Here is a 17,648-nt window from a genome sequence, read left to right on the forward strand (position 1 = left end):
TCCCTGCCAACCCGACCCGTTCTGTGACTCACTGATTCCCAGTGGCGGGACAGCAGCACGACGTCACCGAGAGCGCGGAGGCGACGCCCCGCGATCTCCCGCGCTTTCCGTCCCTCCCCGGCCCGGCCCCAGCTCCGCGTCCCGGCGCGACCCCTCCCTGCCCGCGCCGCCCGACCGCGGCTCCGGCCAATCCTGCCGGGGCTGCCGGAGCCACCCACCAATCAGAGCGCTCCACCGCCCCTGCCTTCCGCCCCCGGCGCGGCGGCGCACCAATGACACGCGAGGAGACAAACCCCCATTGAGGGTCGGTTGAGCCGCCGCTCCCCGCTGCCCGCCTCGCCCCGAGCCGCCGGGACGTCAAAGGGAGGCAGGGCCAATCGGGGGCGAGGCTCCGTGCGCCGCGACCAATGGGAGCGTGGCTGGCGTTGCGGCCCCGCCCCTCGCTCCCCCGCCGGCGGCGCGGCCGGCGCTCCCCCTTCCTCCCTCTCCTTCCCTCTCGCAGCAATGGCGGCGACGGAGCAGGAGCAGTTCTACGCCCTCCTCGGCAACCTGCTCAGCCCGGACAATGCGGTCCGCAAGCAGGCCGAGGTAACGGGGCCGCAGCGTCAGCGGCCGCCGAGACGGCCTGTCAGACCCGCCGGGCCTCGTTGGAGGGCGGGAGGGAGGGAGGAAGGGAGGGGGGCAGGGAGGCGGCGGGGCCGGCCGAGCCCCACGTGTGAGCAGCGGCACCAGCTGCCGCCCGGGCGGTCCGGGCCTTGCCCCGGCCGGGGCGGCGGGGCCGGGCGGTGGCGACCGTTTTGCCTGGCGGGCGCAGGGCCCGCGCCGGCCTTTGGCCCGTGAGGGCGCGAAGGGTCCCGTTACTCCCCTCGGCGCCCGCCCCGGCGTGTCCGGCGCCGCTCTCGCCCCTCGCCCGTCTCGAGCCCGCCCCGCCCGTGGCCCGTGTGGGACCGTCGCCAGGGGCTGCTTGTCCCCGTTGCCCATGGCTGGCTCCGCCTGAGCCGCCCGGCGTGACGGAGCGCGGCCCCCCGGGCCGGTGGCGGCAGCGGCGTGTGGGGGGGCCGGCTCTCGGTGCCTCGGGAGCGGAGGCGGCTCCCGAAGGAGGTCAGAGCGGGTGCCTGGCGCCGTGGAAGCGCTGTTGTGTGCGCGCCCGAAGCGGCCCTCGCTGGGGCTCCGTGCTCCCGCCCCAGCTGGGCCGGCAGGAGCGGGACCGAGGTCCTTCTCTCTGCCCGCACAGGAGTTTGGTTTTTTTAACTTTTCGGAACGGCCCCGTGTGTGTTCAAGGGTTTCGTCAGCTAAGAAGTATTTCATCCAAAAGAAGTGTTTTCAGTATGCTGAGTTTCTCTTGTTATCAGCAAAAAGTTTTCAGACATGTTGTTTCAGCTGAAATTCTTTGTGGCGGCTAAGCCACGTTAATTCTTTCTCTCTGTCATGCTTAAGGCTCCATTGTCAAACCTGGTGGGGAATCTCTCCCGTTGAATTAAATACCAGCGTCTAGGTTTAGCATGAATTCCCGCTGCATGGCTGCATCGGGTCTTTTATCGCTCTCATCACTCCAGCGGTCAGCAGAGTTCAGTGCATTGTTTGGTGAAGAATAAAAAGCATTATTCCTGATGCTGCAGTGAAAATTCCTCAAATATGAATCCAGAGTGAGAAGGAGGCGAGACATACATTTTTAGAAAGCTAGTGAAGTTCGGTATTGATAACTGCACTTTCTAGAGAGTCAGCAAGAATTATTCCCACATTCCTGAACATAGAGCTGCAATGGAGGCCATTCTCTGGGAGCTGAATTTCTTTCTCTTCTCAACTGCCTACATATAACCTAAAAACATTTCTAAAAAATTTTGAAGTTTATTGGAATTGTAACAAAGCAAGTTCGTTGTGCACCTGTGTCACAATGCCTATGAAATAAAACATTGGGTAAGAACTCTAAAGCTTAGATTCTTAAAACTGGTATATTTTGTCTGAAACTTGCTTGAAACTGAGTTGGAGTTCTTTTTAATCTTCATAAGTATGTGTTTATTTATTACACATGCACTATGGTCAATCAGAATAAGAAACCTTAATTGGCATGATAGATACCTAGTTTTTCAAGTCTGTTAGTTTCCTATAAAAATACAAGGAATAGGATAACTTTTTGCTTATTTATCTGCACTGAATTTGTCATTAGTTTCTGAATATTTCCAAGGTGTGCTGCAAATTATTTAATGGTTTAGGATCATTCAGAGTGGAAGGGTCCTCAGGAGGTCTGCCATGCTCAAAGCAGTGTCAGCTATCAGGTCAGATCAGGTCACTCAGGGCTTTGTCCTGCTGACTCTTGAAAACCTCTAAGAATGGAGACTGCACAAGCTCTTTGAGTTACTCACTCCTGCTTGACTTGTCCTCATTAGGACAGAGAGACCTGGACCTTCCAGTCTGAACCTCCTTTTTTCAATTTATGCCTGTTGTCTCTCATTTTTCCACCATGCATGGCTGTGAAGAGCCCCACTTATCTTTGTGGTAGGTTAATGAACTTTCACCTAGAAACACAAATCTGTCTCTCTACAGTGTAGCTAGACTGACTTAAGTTGTATATTCCTTGAAGTAAGATTTTTTTGGATAAAAGTGTTGCATAACTTTTAAAATATTTGCTTCCTAAAATCATACAGGACTCATACTTGGTTTTAAACGTTGGCATAGTCCAATCAGTTTTTCAAAGTGTACTTAACTGTTGGAAGGTAATATTGAATACATAAAGCATTCAAATAACTGCAGATAAATTGAATAGCAGGTTTTCATTTGTATCTAGTGAAAACCAGTCAGAATGAGAAATGGATAGACAGGGAACTAAGCAGACTAAGCAGGTTATTCCAAATAGGTCTGGTCATTGAAATGAGAATGAGGGGTGTTCAGCTGAAGACTGAAATTAATAGAGATGTAGTCATATCCTGTTTGGGAGGATTGTAGTAAAAGATCTTAAAAAAAAAAAAAAAAGGGTGAGGAAGAAAGCCTGATGAGTCCTAACTCAATAGATGTGTATGAATTTCTATGTGTATAGTCTGCTCTTGTGAGACCCCAGTGGAGTACTGTGTCTAGCTCTGTGGCCCCTAACACAAGAAGGATGTGCCTGTTGGAGTGGGTCCAGAGGAGGTCAGAGGGTCTGAACAGCTCTCCTGTGAAAGGCAGCCTGAGACAGCTGGGGGCTGTTCAGCCTGGAGAAGACTGGAGGCACCTTAGAGCAGCCTTCAAGTACCTAAAGGGGACCTCCGAGAAAGGTGGAGAGGGGCTTGTACAGGGGCATGCAGTGATAGGACAAGGGGTGATGGCTTTAAACTTGAGGAGGGCAGGTTTAGATTAGATATATGGAATAAATTCTTTACTGTGAGGATGTTGAGGCACTGGAACAGGCTGCCCAGAAAAGCTGTAATGCCCCATTCTTGGAAGCATTTAAGTCGAGGTTGGCTGGATCTTTGAGTAAGCTGGTCTAGTGGAAGGTGTCCCTGCCCATGGCAGAGGGTTTGGAACTAGATGGTCTTTAATGTCCCTTCCAGCCCAAAACATTCTGTGATTATGTCTATGAGCTAGCATGCTCATAACTTAACCTGACTGGTTGGCTGAAATATGGTTGGTTTATTTTACCATCCATCCTGTAGTGTTGTCTGTTGACTATAAAAACCTGTCTTCTTACTTGTGTGTCTGTCTTCTAATACAGAAACTTTTATTTACTTTCTTTTGGTGATTTTATGCTCTTTTTAAAAATGCGTTTCTCGGGTTTGAGAGAACATGGGTAGCAAGTGTAGAGGATAGATACTTTCTTACAATTGTTATGAAAGTTGGTCATGGTGTGTGAGAAATTTTTGCTTCTGTATAAGATAACTGGGGAACTAATTGTAAACTTAAACAATACAGTGAGATGTAGCAGGATCCAGCTACATAGTTAGAGTGTAGGCAAGGCTGGTAGTAAGATGGGTAGGGCCAGCCAAGAAGTCTCCCACCAGCCCAGAGGGAAGGTTCTGTGTTTGGCCATGTATTCCTTGTGCCCCTTGGCTTTAGCATCCTCTGAGTCCAGTTTACAGAATTGACAGAGTTATACCATTGAACAACTGCTTAGGTTGCTGCCATTTTTAGTGAGTTAAACAAACAACTCAAAATAGAATTTTATGGTTATCAGAATTGACATGAGGGAAGCCAGCCTTTACTGTGCTTCAGTTGTCTGTGAAAGCATAACAAGTCTGTGCTGGGCCTGGGTTTAGGGAACCATTGTGTTTCTGTATTAGTTTTTGGATTTGTAGGTAATAGTGCAGTATAAATATATGCATTCATGGAAGAGGTTAACCTGAGAAAGACTTTCTATTCTGACCCTAAACCTAGTTTAATTTTGCAGTCTCCATGAAATGATTAGATTAAATGCAGGGATTCATTGGGGATTCAGAGTCTCATTGACTGAGAGTGTATGTTGGAAACTAGAGAGAATATGAAATGCAGATTCAGTTTGTGAAGAAGGCCTACTAGGAAGCAGGTACAAAAAGGGAGGAAGATGATGTCCAATATTAAATGCAAAACTGCTTAATTGACAATAGCAGGTATCCTGTCAAGGTGGGTAAGAGTTTGTTATTGAAGGAGCTACTGCAGAGTTGGAATGAGGAGGTAGGCAGGCAGAGAACTGATAGAAATGAACCTGAGCTTTGCAAAATAGGCTCATTCCTTGAGCTCAGAATGGGATATGAATATTTGGAAAGGGTGAGGTAATTAATCTTCAAGATTGTCATCAAAAAGTAACTCAGAGTTACTAAGTATAGAACTGTTTCTAGATGTTACGAGGGGTTGCTATTTAGCTTGTGATTCTGCTGCTCCCACCTGCCTAGGTTTTATATATTTAAAAAAAAAAAACATTGTTTCAAAATATACTCATATACCATGTTTTGGATAGCAAAAGTTGTTTTGCTGTGTTTTCACTCTAGCTTCTAAGTAACAATATAATTTAAAAAGGAGACATGTATGAAATGCATGCCAGAAGCATGTAAGACAATGTAACTGAACTTATTAAACTTCTCATTTTGTTAAGAGGGTTTTCCTGAGGAGGAGACGAAATAGCTTCTCTTTCTGAAATTCAGGCAGGAGTTTAAAAATAAGACATTCTTATTCAGAATGTATGGTTGAGACGTGTGGCTGCCACATAACACTGTAAAAGTTTTAAAAATATTCAGAACCAGAACTGATCCAATTTTTCGACTATACATTAGTCTGTGATTATTAATCTGTTGGTCACAGCTCGGTCTCAGGCTTCCAAAGTTCTTAATTCTTTGATATGATAAAAGCTATGATGGATTCCCAGTAGGACATGTTTGTTGTACGTTGTATTTGTACGAGTTTAGGTCCTATTTATATTTTTTAATTAATCTCCTAAGTGGCCATGCATATGTAGATCATTCCAATATGGCAGATCTTACCAGATAACTAAGATTTTACTCTTAATATGAGTATATTAATATACTCTTAATAACTAAGATTTTATAATTTTAAAATAGGTCGTACATTTTTATTTTGATACGTTTCTTTTCTTTTTTTCTGCTATGTTATTTTTTTTATATTGGATGGATACTGATGTTGTTTTAAAAGGAGAGTCAATTCATATTAATGCTTAACACATGCTTTCTAATAAGTGTTTACAATAAGCTGCATCTCTTTTTGTGCAGGAGACCTACGAGACTATTCCAGGCCCATCAAAGATCACTTACCTCCTGCAGGCAATCAGGAACAATGCTACTCCCGAGGAGGTATGGCTCAATAACCTTGGATTTGTGCAGATTTTCAAGGGGACTTGGAGAAGAGGGGAAGAAATCAGTGCTGATCATTTTGGGATAAATGAGCAAGTTTGGTGTTAACTGAAGCATCTTAATTTACTGCACATTTGTAGAGGGATCAGTCTTCTTTTTGTCTTGATTGTTGCATGTCCATTTCACTAGCTGAGACTTTATGGTGCAGGATATTTAGTTTCAGGAATAGTTTTTTTGTAAGCAACTGCTTGAGTCTCCATTGTTTTCTGTTGTGTGCTTTGCTTAATGAGTATTATTTTCCATTAAGTGTATAACTACTCGGTGACTTTCTGTCATGTTTTTTTCTTCAAGTTACAGTTGAGAAGTGATTTCTACTTGGAGTCCCGTGCCTAAACATTAAAATTGTGTGTTGTCTAAAACTTAAAGTGCTTCTTAAGTCATCTGGCAGTATTATGGAATGAGTGGAGAGTAGTTTAAACATTATACATTTTTTTTAATCTGAGCATAAAGTAAGGGTGCCTTTTAGTTACTCCTTAGTTTTTAAGGCTCACAACTTTTGCAATCAGTTAAAGTACTTACTGGTAAAACTATTATTCTCTTGGATATGCAGGGCAAAGAACTACTAAACTTTCAAGATATTACAAATTTTAGAGTCACCTAAACAATTTCTGAACAATATTATAAGAGCATAAGTGTGCTTTTTCTCTATGGGTAAGTCTCTTCTGGCAGACTGTATTCAATTTAGAGTTAGTTGCCATTTGTGCTTTTTAATGCTAAGAAAGTATCAGTTTACCCATACTGATGCTTATTGATCTAAAATGTTGTGTTCTTCTGACAGACTCCTTCAATATTATACTAGCAACTGGTATCCAGTTTTCCTTTTTGCTCCTTTGAGATGTTTCAAATGATAAAAAACTGTAGAGCAGTGTTACTACAAAGTATAAATAAATACTTGTTTCATGTGTTTGCTGATTTTATTCCCTTTACATCAGCTAAGGAAATAGCCCAGTGTAAAACTTAAAAATCTTGCCAATGACTTGGAGTCTGACTTGGAAAGTACAAAAAAATTTTTCACCTATAGAAGTTACTCTTGCCAAAGACATCAAAGGCTAACACTTGTAGAATATCTTGACATTTAACTTTACCAGTGGATTACTCAAAGAAAGGTTTAAATGTTAGCTCTTACCCTAAGTAAGCATTAGGTGCTGGACTCAAAAAATCCTGATTAATGAAACCTTCAACCTCTTCCCTGTAAATCCAACTACTTAGAAGCCTAATTAGAGCCTAAGTGAAGTAATCCCCATGCTCAATCTAAATGCTGCATATAAACACCGCATATGCTGGGAAGCATTCTCTGCATGTTTGATATGGTGCTGGTATCAACAGGTAGTTTCTCCCTGTGTTTTATAGAGATCCAAATGCAGAGCAGAATATTGCATGTCACCAGTGGATAGAGCTTTGGGTCTGGCATATGTCCTCTGAGCACATTGAATGTACTGGTGCCACCAAACACAGGATGCTGGAAGGAGCTTCAGAACTTTTAACGTGCCTTGTTCAGGCTATGTGAAAGCTGGGTTCAGATCCCTCTTCATCTTGAAGCCTTTGTCTTGCTTTACCTCCTTGCAGGAAAACTAGGATGAAGAAAATACCCCATCCTGTTTGCATGAGTTGTGTGTCTGTGTTGTAGAGAGTACAAGAGTTGTAGGACTGTTTAGACAGCAGTTGGGGAAGTCCTGCCTCTGCAGCCCAGTAGTTTTGGCATTTAAATGGAGAAACAGGGATGCAGATCGTGCTCCCAAGTACCCCTTGTATTTGACATAGAAAACACGATTAAGCTGCATTTGGAATAACTCTTTTAACTAACTGTGTAACAGGTTTTCTCCTAACCAGATGCCTAAACTATGTAAATATTCACCTCTTTCCTTTGTTCTTATTTTATACTTTCCTAATAGCAAAGTAACACAGTTCACAGAAGTGGAGGGAAGCATCTGACTTAGCAGTTAGAACACTTCTGTGCCAGGTGATGTGCAAGGTTGTACACCTCAGTCTGAGGAGGGGCTTGTCCTTACTTCCTGCATTTGTAGTCTCACTGTTATGAAATTAAGACTACTCTTTATGCAACTGCATTTTAAAGGGTTGTACAGAAAGGTGATATATATTCACAATTGATTTGATTTATTTTATTTGTAGAACTTAAACATTTTAGGCTGTTACCTTGCAGTTTTGATTTACCACATAGATCTTTGAGAGGAGCAGAAGTTGTGCATTTTCCCCTGCATTTGTTTTTTCTTAGTAACTCTGGATTGGCAGGTTTTGATCGTGTCCTAATTTACAGATGACTAGTAAAATAACAAATGCTCTGTAAAATGGTTTCTGCTGTACTCACAGCCTTCTTGGAGGGCCCTGACCTCTCCCAGACCTCTGCCCATATTGTCACATGAAGGGATGCATTTCTCAGTTTGAAGACTGCTGTTGTGGACAGCTCCCTGTTTAGCCTTTGGGAAGGAAGGCAGCCCAAAGATGCACCACAATTCTGCCTTTGAGTTGTCTGTGGACCTTGGGCACACTGTGCTTTGAATTCCACATAGGACTAGATCTCTGAATGACAAGTCCATCTTTGAACCATGTGCTAAATGTTCTTTACTTCCATCTCTGCATGTTTTCCTCCTTGAGGAGCTGAACAATAAAAGTAAAATTTAGTGTGACAGTGCTACGCAAAATAGTCAAACTTTTTCTTATAGAATATGTAGGGTTACATGGATGTTTTGAATATTAGTGGAGAGCATGGCATCCCAGATTGCTGTCATAATTCTGCTGCTGCCCTGCTCGGCAAATTGATTTGATTTTCTTCTTGTGCTTTATTTCCCTCATCCCTAAAATACTAAAACATTTTTAACACGCTATAAATTCTACTAATCAAGCAGTGTGTTGAAATTTGACTATTATGACTACTTTTTAATATGACTGTTATATTAATAACTTTAACACTTCAGTTGCACGTGAGCATCTCAGTAATTTAGACATGCAGAAGACCCAATGCTGGGAAAAATGTGCTCTCTTTATGCTTCATTGGTATCTGGAATTTCTTCTTTGGGGATGTATGCTTTATATTGTTCCTCTCCTCATTAAAAGCTATTGGTACTAAACTGCAGAATTTTGAAATGCTTGTTTAAGTGCATATTTTGAAATACTTAAACTTAATGAACCTTTTGGGTGTGTGAAAAATACATATATTCTTTCTTAGAGTAGAGGAAACAGCCCTGGAAGTGCCTTTAATTCAGCCATGTTTGTAATAATTAAATTGACAATGATAGTTTTCCTATGTAAGTGAGTATCTGCTGAGGAAAATACGCCATTTTTTATTATTAGAAGTCAGTAGTCAGTTTGTCACTCCTTAAAACACTTGAATTTGCTTTGGGGATTTTGGAGATTGTTTTTTCCTAGTGACTATAACCAGGAGATAATTCGTGTAGTGCTGGTCTTGTGTCTTTCTGCGTGCCTTGCTACTTGTGTTTTTACTTTGCAGTCAGCCTGTTTATTAGTCTTCTAATATTTTAAATTCTTCAGAGTTGGAAATTCTTATCCTTGTTTTCATAAAGCATGTAGTCTTCACCTCTGTTCCCTGATTGTCCACCTGTTAGTACTTCATGAAAGAACATAATATAATGTGAGTTCAGTCATTATCAGGTGTCAGGAAATCCTCACTGAAACACAATGCCTTGAGTAAGGGAAGACAGCACCAGAGTTTGTGCCCTGTTTAGTCCCAGTGAACGTGCTCCCCACTCAAGGCATTTCTATGTAAGTTTACCATACTAATGAGGAAAAATTTAATCTTTCCCAATATTAGTGCTCCAAAGGATGGGAGAAGGAAATATATCATTATATTGTGGTACCATGAAAGTTTTTGGACACATTGTGGTGAGATTCCTACAGGCAGTGGGGGAAGAATGTCCTTCTGAACTCACGTTCCCTTATGACAGTCTATTGCTAGAGAATCTTGGCTTCTGATGGCAACTACAGCACAGGTGGGCACTGTGACTGTTCACCTGCTGTCTTCCTTACATCTGCTCGGGAAGAGCTAATCCTACATATGTGGTGGCCTTAGCCCACACTGGAGATGGTGAGGAGGAGATATGGAATGATAAAGAATTGGGTCCACTTCTATTCCTTTCCTTCTGCTGGTACAGAGACACTCTGTGTGCAGTACTCTTTAGCTGTGCAGAGGAGAGCTGGGTAGTTTAGAAAAAGACAGTGAGTCTGGAGACTGCAGAACATAAAAATAGTATCTTGGGTGATGTTTTAGCAGTACCTGATATTTACAAGGTATGTTAGAAGTTGGCACTTGCAGCCGTTTGTGTTCCACATCTATAGGTTATGTCATAGTAACACTATTGAGAAATTGGAATTGATTACTTTTGCTGCTCATTGAAGAGTTTTGAATTTCAAAGGCTTATAAATGAAACTGTCATTCATGTGCACATTAAATAAGAATGTCTTAAGGAAAAAATTGAGTTTGGATTATTTTTTGTGAGAATTTAGCATACATAAGGTTTTGTTACATGTGTTAAACTTTAGAAGTTTGGGTGGTGATTTTTAATTACTGTGTGTCCTTAAACACCAGTTGGTGAACATTCTATTAAGTTACTCAGAGAGCTTCATGTGTCTTTGCCTTTACTGCACATGTTGCTCTATTAATTTTGAATTAATTGTATTTTTTGCTTCTAGTTCTTGTACAATTGTAAATGAATATGGATATAGAAATGATACTGTTGTAAAATAGGTGTATGCATACAGGATACAAGATTGTAATATGTGATTTTGAGGTTCCTATGCTTAAGTTCAAGTTTAAAGAATAAAGTGTCATCATACACCTACAAAACACTGAAAGCTTTGGTTTGACTTTGATTTGGGTTTAGTTGTTTGAGAATGTGAAGGAGAGTTTACAGATTAATTATCTGACAAAATAAGTCCAATAAGTCACAAAATAAGCCCCAATAAGTCACTTTTTAATCCAGAAAAACCTGTCTGGATTATAATGACCACATTAGGCCATTTAAAATAGAAAGAAGTCGTGCTTTAAAGATCTTTCAATAGCACAATTAAGTTCTTAACTTGCCACAAAAATATTTCCAAGGTTCAGCTGTAGAAAAAACCTGAATAACTCAGTACTGTCATTATTTCTTTGAAGGGCTGTAATTGTCAGAAACATGGTTGTAAGCTGATGTTTCTTTGGTTCTATGGTTTTTTTTCACTATCATAATTGTCATCTGTTGCTTGAGAGGTATTCCATTCACCAAAGAAGTCTACACAATGGAAGTGTCATTTGGGAGCACGATGTGGATGTTCCCTTGTAGGAGCACGATGATCATGTCAAACATTTTAACACACACACACACTTCTCCCTAACAGGCTCGGCAGATGGCAGCTGTCCTTCTGCGCCGCCTGTTGTCATCTGCATTTGAAGAAGTTTATCCAGCTCTGTCACCTGAGGATCAGACATCAGTCAAGAGTGAATTGCTGCTCTTTATCCAGTTAGAAGGGCAGTCCACTATGAGGAAGAAAATATGTGACATAGTCGCTGAATTGGCCAGGAATTTAATAGGTACTTTATTTATATAAGTTGATACTGTAGTAAAATGTTTATGTATTGATAGTGGTTGTATTTGTATCTCTGCTTAGGCTTTTGCACATGATGTGCTAACTAATTCCATGGCTTATAATAGAACCTAATATTTGTTTACACTATCCTTGGTCAGATGAAAATAAGATTCTTAAACTCTGCTTTTTAAATTGCTCAAGTTTAGGTGAGATTGTATTAAGGTTTATAAATCCAGTTTTGTGTAAATTGTCATGAATTATGCTGAATATTGCATCAGTTTCTTTTTTTGAGTGTTGCTATATAGCAGTAAACAGAGATCACCTTCTGTTATGGAGTGTTTTTAGATTAAACATTTCACAATATTTTACATTGTGACTTAGGTACATCTTCAGATCAGGGAGTCAGTGATGACTGGTTTTCCTGCCCCACTGATATCTCACCATTCTGAAGTTAGCTTATCCAAAACTTTGTTGTGTTTAATGTAGATGAAGATGGCAACAACCAGTGGCCAGAAGTTCTGAAATTCTTATTTGACTCTGTCAGCTCTCAGAATGTGGGACTGCGTGAGGCTGCTCTACATATTTTCTGGTAAGCTACATTTTTGTAGGATAGCCTAATCATGTCTGAAAATGAAAGAAAAACTGTCACAATGTAATTAACTAGCAATCATATTTATTTAATTTATTTTCTTGTATTGTGGCTTATTTAACTCAAATGTGTACAGTTACAATCTGTAACTTAAACAATGGATAAGTTTGAAATACTAGTTTAACCTTAACTTGTGTCAATTTTATTAATGGTTTGGTCTTATCCTTAGGAATTTTCCTGGGATTTTTGGGAATCAACAGCAGCACTATTTGGATGTCATTAAGAGAATGCTGGTTCAGTGTATGCAAGATCAGGAACATCCCTCAGTAAGACCTTTATGATCTTTGGGGATTTTAGTATGTTCTGAGCATAGAAACTCAGTGCAGTAGTCTCAAACATAAAGGTTAAACCATAGATTTCAACCAGAGAATTGCATTACCTGAAAATTATGTACATACAGAGTTTTGACTGTGCCTGCTGCAAACCAAAGGCTCAGACCCTTTTGTGGTCCTAAAGCTGACTGGCTGCTCATATCTGCGTTGTTTAGGCCCAGATTCTTCCCTAGTTATGCTTGGAGAAACCCAGTTGCAGTGGCCCCAGGCAGATGGGGTTTTACCCAGCAGCATTGAGGGGTCAGAAACTCCATGTTAAATTCTGTTTCTGGCCTTTGTGTTTAACAGTGTAAGTCTGTCATCTCTCTACATACAGTATCTGTATATAGAAGGTACATGGTATGTCTCAAAATTCTGAATATACAACAGCTCCTTGAACTGTTTGTGCATGTTTTGCTCTAAGGGTGTGTAAGCAAGCCTTGCTTTTCTGGAAGGCTTCAGATTAATTGATTTGTGCAGAGAATTGTACTTTGAAAATGTTTCTCTTGTTATGGAAAATGCTGGGCAAGGATAGGAAACCCTGCTGTGATATATGGGTTCAGTTTGCTGCTCCCCCAAGGGAGGATTACTTTTTCTGACCTTTGAAAGTCGACTGAATAACATTTTCTGAAGTACCACAAGTCATGCCTTTAAAGAGGAATGTCTTAAACACTTAGCTCACACTTCTTGGAAAATGAGACTGACACTTGCATGCACATTTGAAGTTTTGATGGAAGTTGAAAACAATAGGATTTTTTCCTCTTTTCTTTCATTAAACGAAAACCACCAAAACAAAAAGCAAACCTAGGGACTACTTGCCACCTGATACGATAAACTTTTTATAGACAATGTAGATGCTGAAGGTCTTCATTATCACTTTAATTTGAAGTAAAATTTAAAATCCCGTGTTAAAAACTAACAGAGGCATGTTTCAGTACTAGTTTCCCACATTTATTTCTTCAATCATGTCTTTTAGATCAAGACTTTGTCTGCTAGAGCTGCAGCTGCATTTGTGCTTGCTAATGAGCTCAATGCTCCCCTTCTTAAACATTTTGCAGACCTGCTACCTGGAATCTTGCAGGTAAGAAACCAAACTAGTTACACTTATTTTGCCATTACTGGTATTGACTATATACAAATGTAAATACTAATCTGTGAATCCATGAATTTTTGCTGAGACCTGAATTAACTGACCCTTTTAGCCAGACAGCAATTGCTAGCAAGATGAAGTGGAGACTAATAAGGAATTTTGCAAATAGAAGATATTTTATAGGGTTTTAAGGAAAATAGCTCAGTGCTGATCAACTTACACAGTGTTACAGAGATAAATGAGTTAAAATTCTTTGTAAGGTATATAGGTCAAAATCATACAGCTTTTAAATTAACCATGATATTGAAATACAAATATGGGCTACCCTGAGATTTGAAGTAATCTGTAATTGGGGAATTCATGGACTTGTGATATCCTGTATCTCTTCAGTTTAAAGGAAAGCAGAGAATTGTGATATCCTGTATCTCTTCAGTTTAAAGGAAAGCAAAGAACATAGATGCTCAGACTGAGAACAAAAGTCTGTAGAAATTATCTTTATTGTTTGATAAATTAGGAAATTGCAAATAAAATGCCATTTTAAGCTTCATGTAATTTCTGAGGCTGGATTAGATCTCTTGGATTGATGAATTTGAGCAAAAGTTGAAATTCTAGTGTAAGGTTATTTACTTTTGCAGAGAAGCCTATTGTAAATCAAACCAGAGACAGAAATGGTTTGAGCTCTGAAGGATGAAAAATTCACAGTACACTTCGCTTTCTATATCAAGAAACAGTGGAAGCACTAAGTACCTATGATAATGCAGGAGGTGAACTTCTGGTGATTTTAAATTAGGCTAAATTTGCATTAAAGGCGGACTTCTCACTACAGTCAGAACAGCAGGTTCTTGTTGACAGTGTGGCTGTAAACTGCGTGTGCTTTGTGGCAAGCTGAAGAAAAATTTTGCCAAATCTACTGGCATCTGCAACTGATGGAATTCTGCTTGATCTTAAATGCAAACTGAGAGCAATTTATCCAAGTCATCTGAACTTGAAAATGGGCTGTAGTGTGTATAAGTTTTTGATATTGAGGTCTCTATTTGGTGATTAGTCCGTGTCCATGCCTTTGTCAATAACATGTGTTGTTTAAAAGTTGTAACTGCCTGAGAGGACCTTGGCTACACAGTACTACTGTGTAAGTGGGGGCGAGGCAGGGTTTGGGGTGGTCATTCCATTTGTCTTGATGTGTGGCACTTAAAAAGTGTAAGGGTTTTAGATTTTGGGCTAATAGCCCACTCTGTGTGCTATAACTTTCAATGCTACTCTGACACTATTTAGACACTCTTAACAGCATATGCACTTGGCTCACATTTTCAAGCTTTCTTTTTTGCTAATACAGAGCTCAAAGCTGTGCTATGAAATCTGTCTTTTTTAAAAGTACTTATTGCAAGAAGAACTAGATTTTCAGGCTGTGGTAACACAAGATGGATATGAACATCTGAGTTTATAAATAGGAATGTGTTAGAATAGTGGTGAGTGACCTTTGGAGACAGTTGGATGCTTTTTTTGTTGCTGTTGAAATTAATTTTGTTGAAACACTGATGCTAAAAAAACTAAAAATAAAATTCTGACTTGGCATATCAGTTCTTTCAGTACAAGATCTATAATGGTTATGCTGGAAGTTGAACTTTCAAAACTGACAGTTGAAACTTTTATCCAAAGCTTTCTGTTGCAAAGGGAAGTAAAAGCAGATAGAACTTCACTGACTTCTTGGACGTTGTTTAATACTATAGAAAAGTACTTTGCCTTTTAGGACTCACTTTTCACTTTGAGCTGCTTTATTCAGGAAACCACTCTTTAAAAAACTGTCAGAGTTGCAATTGATATAAAATACAATTTTGCAGAAAATTCCAGTAAATATTACATTGTCCTTTGAGAGAATCAGAGGATGTTATAGCTATTAGACCAAAAGACCTTAACCGTGACAGGTGGGTTTTTTTCCGGATTTTTCCACAACGTTTCTGGTACTAGAAGATTGTGCTTTTGAAAATGTGGGTTATATAAGTGCCATTAACAAAAATGTTGAATTATATACTTAAATATTAAAAATTATTTAGTTACTTACTTCAAAAAATGTTTCAACATTAAGAAGACATAAAATACTTCGCTAATGAAAATTCCTTTCAAAATCTCAGAAGTGAGTGTAAATACTTTTTTCTTTGGAGCTTTGTTTCCTTCTGAATTCTAACACCATTGAGTAACAGGGTTCTGGTTTGGCACTAAAATATCACCCTGATCAGTTAAAAGTAAGTTTTAAATTACTTTTCAGATTGTGGACATGGGTTAGGAAATATAGTTGCAAAAAGCTTGATTTCTTTCTCTCTTTTCCATGTCTGTGACTGAAGGCTGAAAGGTCTGCTTTAATTTGGTGGTTCTGGAGGGATGTCTGGAAAAAACCTCTTTAATCTTGTGGCTCCTGGTGTTTGTAAGCATAAGCTATTCAAAACTTTTCTCACGTAACAGGCGAATGGGAAGTTAGGCTCATTTTCCTTCTTTCAGGCCAAGTTACTTCTTTTTAAATGGATTTTGAAGTTGTCAGAACCCAGTGGTTTTGCATGTTGGAGCCTCTGATGTGTGACCTTAATTCTTTCTGATTGTCTGCAGTGTCAGACTTGAACATTGTGAGGCATAACTTAGTTGTAGAAAACTTGTGGTTTTGGATGCTGCATAGTATCCTGTTATGGGTTTATGCACACAGGTCACTATAGCAGGGTCTGACTCTGTGATCCTGCTGAAAGTTGGAGTGAAGGCTTCTGATTAATTGTATTCTGTTAGTTCTTAGGTTACAGCTTGAGCTGGTGCCTCCAGAGAGGGACCCTTACCCCAATTCATGTCTCTCAATTGTACGTGTGTTGCTGATGGCCCGGTCCCCAGCCACTTACTTCTGGTTGGTGGTCTCTTGATTTCTCACTGGTTTTTTCACTGTTGCAGGACTCATCTTCTGATGAAGTTACTTCATTCTCTTGGAATTGTCTGCTTGATTCTTACCTTCTTCATTCAGCTTGTATCTGCTGGAATCAGCTAGTTCATTGTTAGAAGCATTAGTTTTAACAAAAAAGTTTACTCTGGTCAGTTCTTGTGGCCTCAGGCTTTGGCTGCTTAGCTACTAATACTAAACGAGACTGTTCAGAGAAACAAGAATACAATTAATGAAATTTCTTCTGTAACACTGGTCCTATTGGTAATATTGTTTGTTTTCATTTATTCTTATCTCCATCTTATCTTTTTATAGGCTCTAAATGATTCCTGCTACCAAAATGATGATTCTGTTCTGAAATCCCTTGTAGAAATTGCAGATTCTGTTCCCAAGTATTTACGACCACATTTAGAAGCTACTTTGCAGCTAACTCTGAAGGTAAAGCTAGGAATGTTTTTTAAGAATCACTTTTTCCACCCCAAAACCTCTGTTCTAACCATTTGCTCTAATCTTTTGGGTTGTAGTTGTGTGCAGATGCCAGTCTCAGTAACATGCAGCGTCAGTTGGCACTTGAAGTAATTGTGGCCTTGTCAGAAACTGCTGCTGCTATGCTGAGGAGGCATACAAATATTATTGCACAAGCCAGTAAGTATTCTTCTCATTTTCTCATTTTCTCATTTTCTTTGTTGAAACAGTCTTCTTTTACAGTATTAAATTGACTTTGCTGTTGGTCAGTGGCAAAACCACATCTAACTGAGAGTTTGCTGGTCCTCATAACTAAAGAAAACTCAATTCAGTGTTACCTAACGGAGTAACCCCCTTCAATTATGACTCTTCATAAATTAATCCGTGCCTATGCAGCACCAAAAATTTGAATAAAAATACAGTGGGCTCTTATTAGATATTTCCTATAAGGAAAACTCTACTTGCATGCTTTTCAGCTGGCTTTGGAAAATTTTACTGTAACGAAAAACAGCATTTAGTCCTGAAGTTCTACATTTGGAGTTTGGTATGTAGGCCAGATACTCTGTGGTGCTGGCAAGTCAAGCCTGAAGGAATTCAGCTTGTATGTTGAACATCAGTGGTGAGTTAAAGCTGTGAATTAAAAAATCAGATGCTGGTATAAATACATAGAAATAATCTAATTAGTCTATTTCACATGCGGATGGTAAAGTCTTTGAAGAGGCACTTTTAAAATCATGCATTATTATTTAAAATGCTAAAAATAAATGTCTTCTGGGCAGCTCCAGCATCAGTGCTGCTTGCACTGGTGTTTCTTTGCCTTTTAAACCTTTTCTTTGACTAGATCAGGGCCCTGGCACAGCAGTGTAGCCTG

General features: G+C 40.1%; 1 protein-coding gene across 1 annotated transcript in view; it reads left to right on the top strand.

The window, feature by feature from the left end:
- The first annotated feature begins 466 nt into the window (after positions 1 to 466).
- IPO5 (importin 5) overlaps positions 467 to 17,648 on the top strand; it is a 44,866-nt gene continuing 27,684 nt past the window's right edge. Inside the window, exons 1-8 of the mRNA XM_066545128.1 lie at positions 467 to 588; positions 5,673 to 5,753; positions 11,163 to 11,355; positions 11,838 to 11,940; positions 12,170 to 12,266; positions 13,288 to 13,392; positions 16,628 to 16,750; positions 16,837 to 16,957. Of these exons, the coding sequence (XP_066401225.1) occupies positions 505 to 588; positions 5,673 to 5,753; positions 11,163 to 11,355; positions 11,838 to 11,940; positions 12,170 to 12,266; positions 13,288 to 13,392; positions 16,628 to 16,750; positions 16,837 to 16,957 (907 nt within the window). The 5' untranslated portion in view covers positions 467 to 504. The remainder of the gene's footprint in view (positions 589 to 5,672; positions 5,754 to 11,162; positions 11,356 to 11,837; positions 11,941 to 12,169; positions 12,267 to 13,287; positions 13,393 to 16,627; positions 16,751 to 16,836; positions 16,958 to 17,648) is intronic.

The sequence above is a fragment of the Molothrus aeneus genome, chromosome 2 (genome assembly GCF_037042795.1).
Source record: "Molothrus aeneus isolate 106 chromosome 2, BPBGC_Maene_1.0, whole genome shotgun sequence".
NCBI lineage: Eukaryota > Metazoa > Chordata > Aves > Passeriformes > Icteridae > Molothrus > Molothrus aeneus.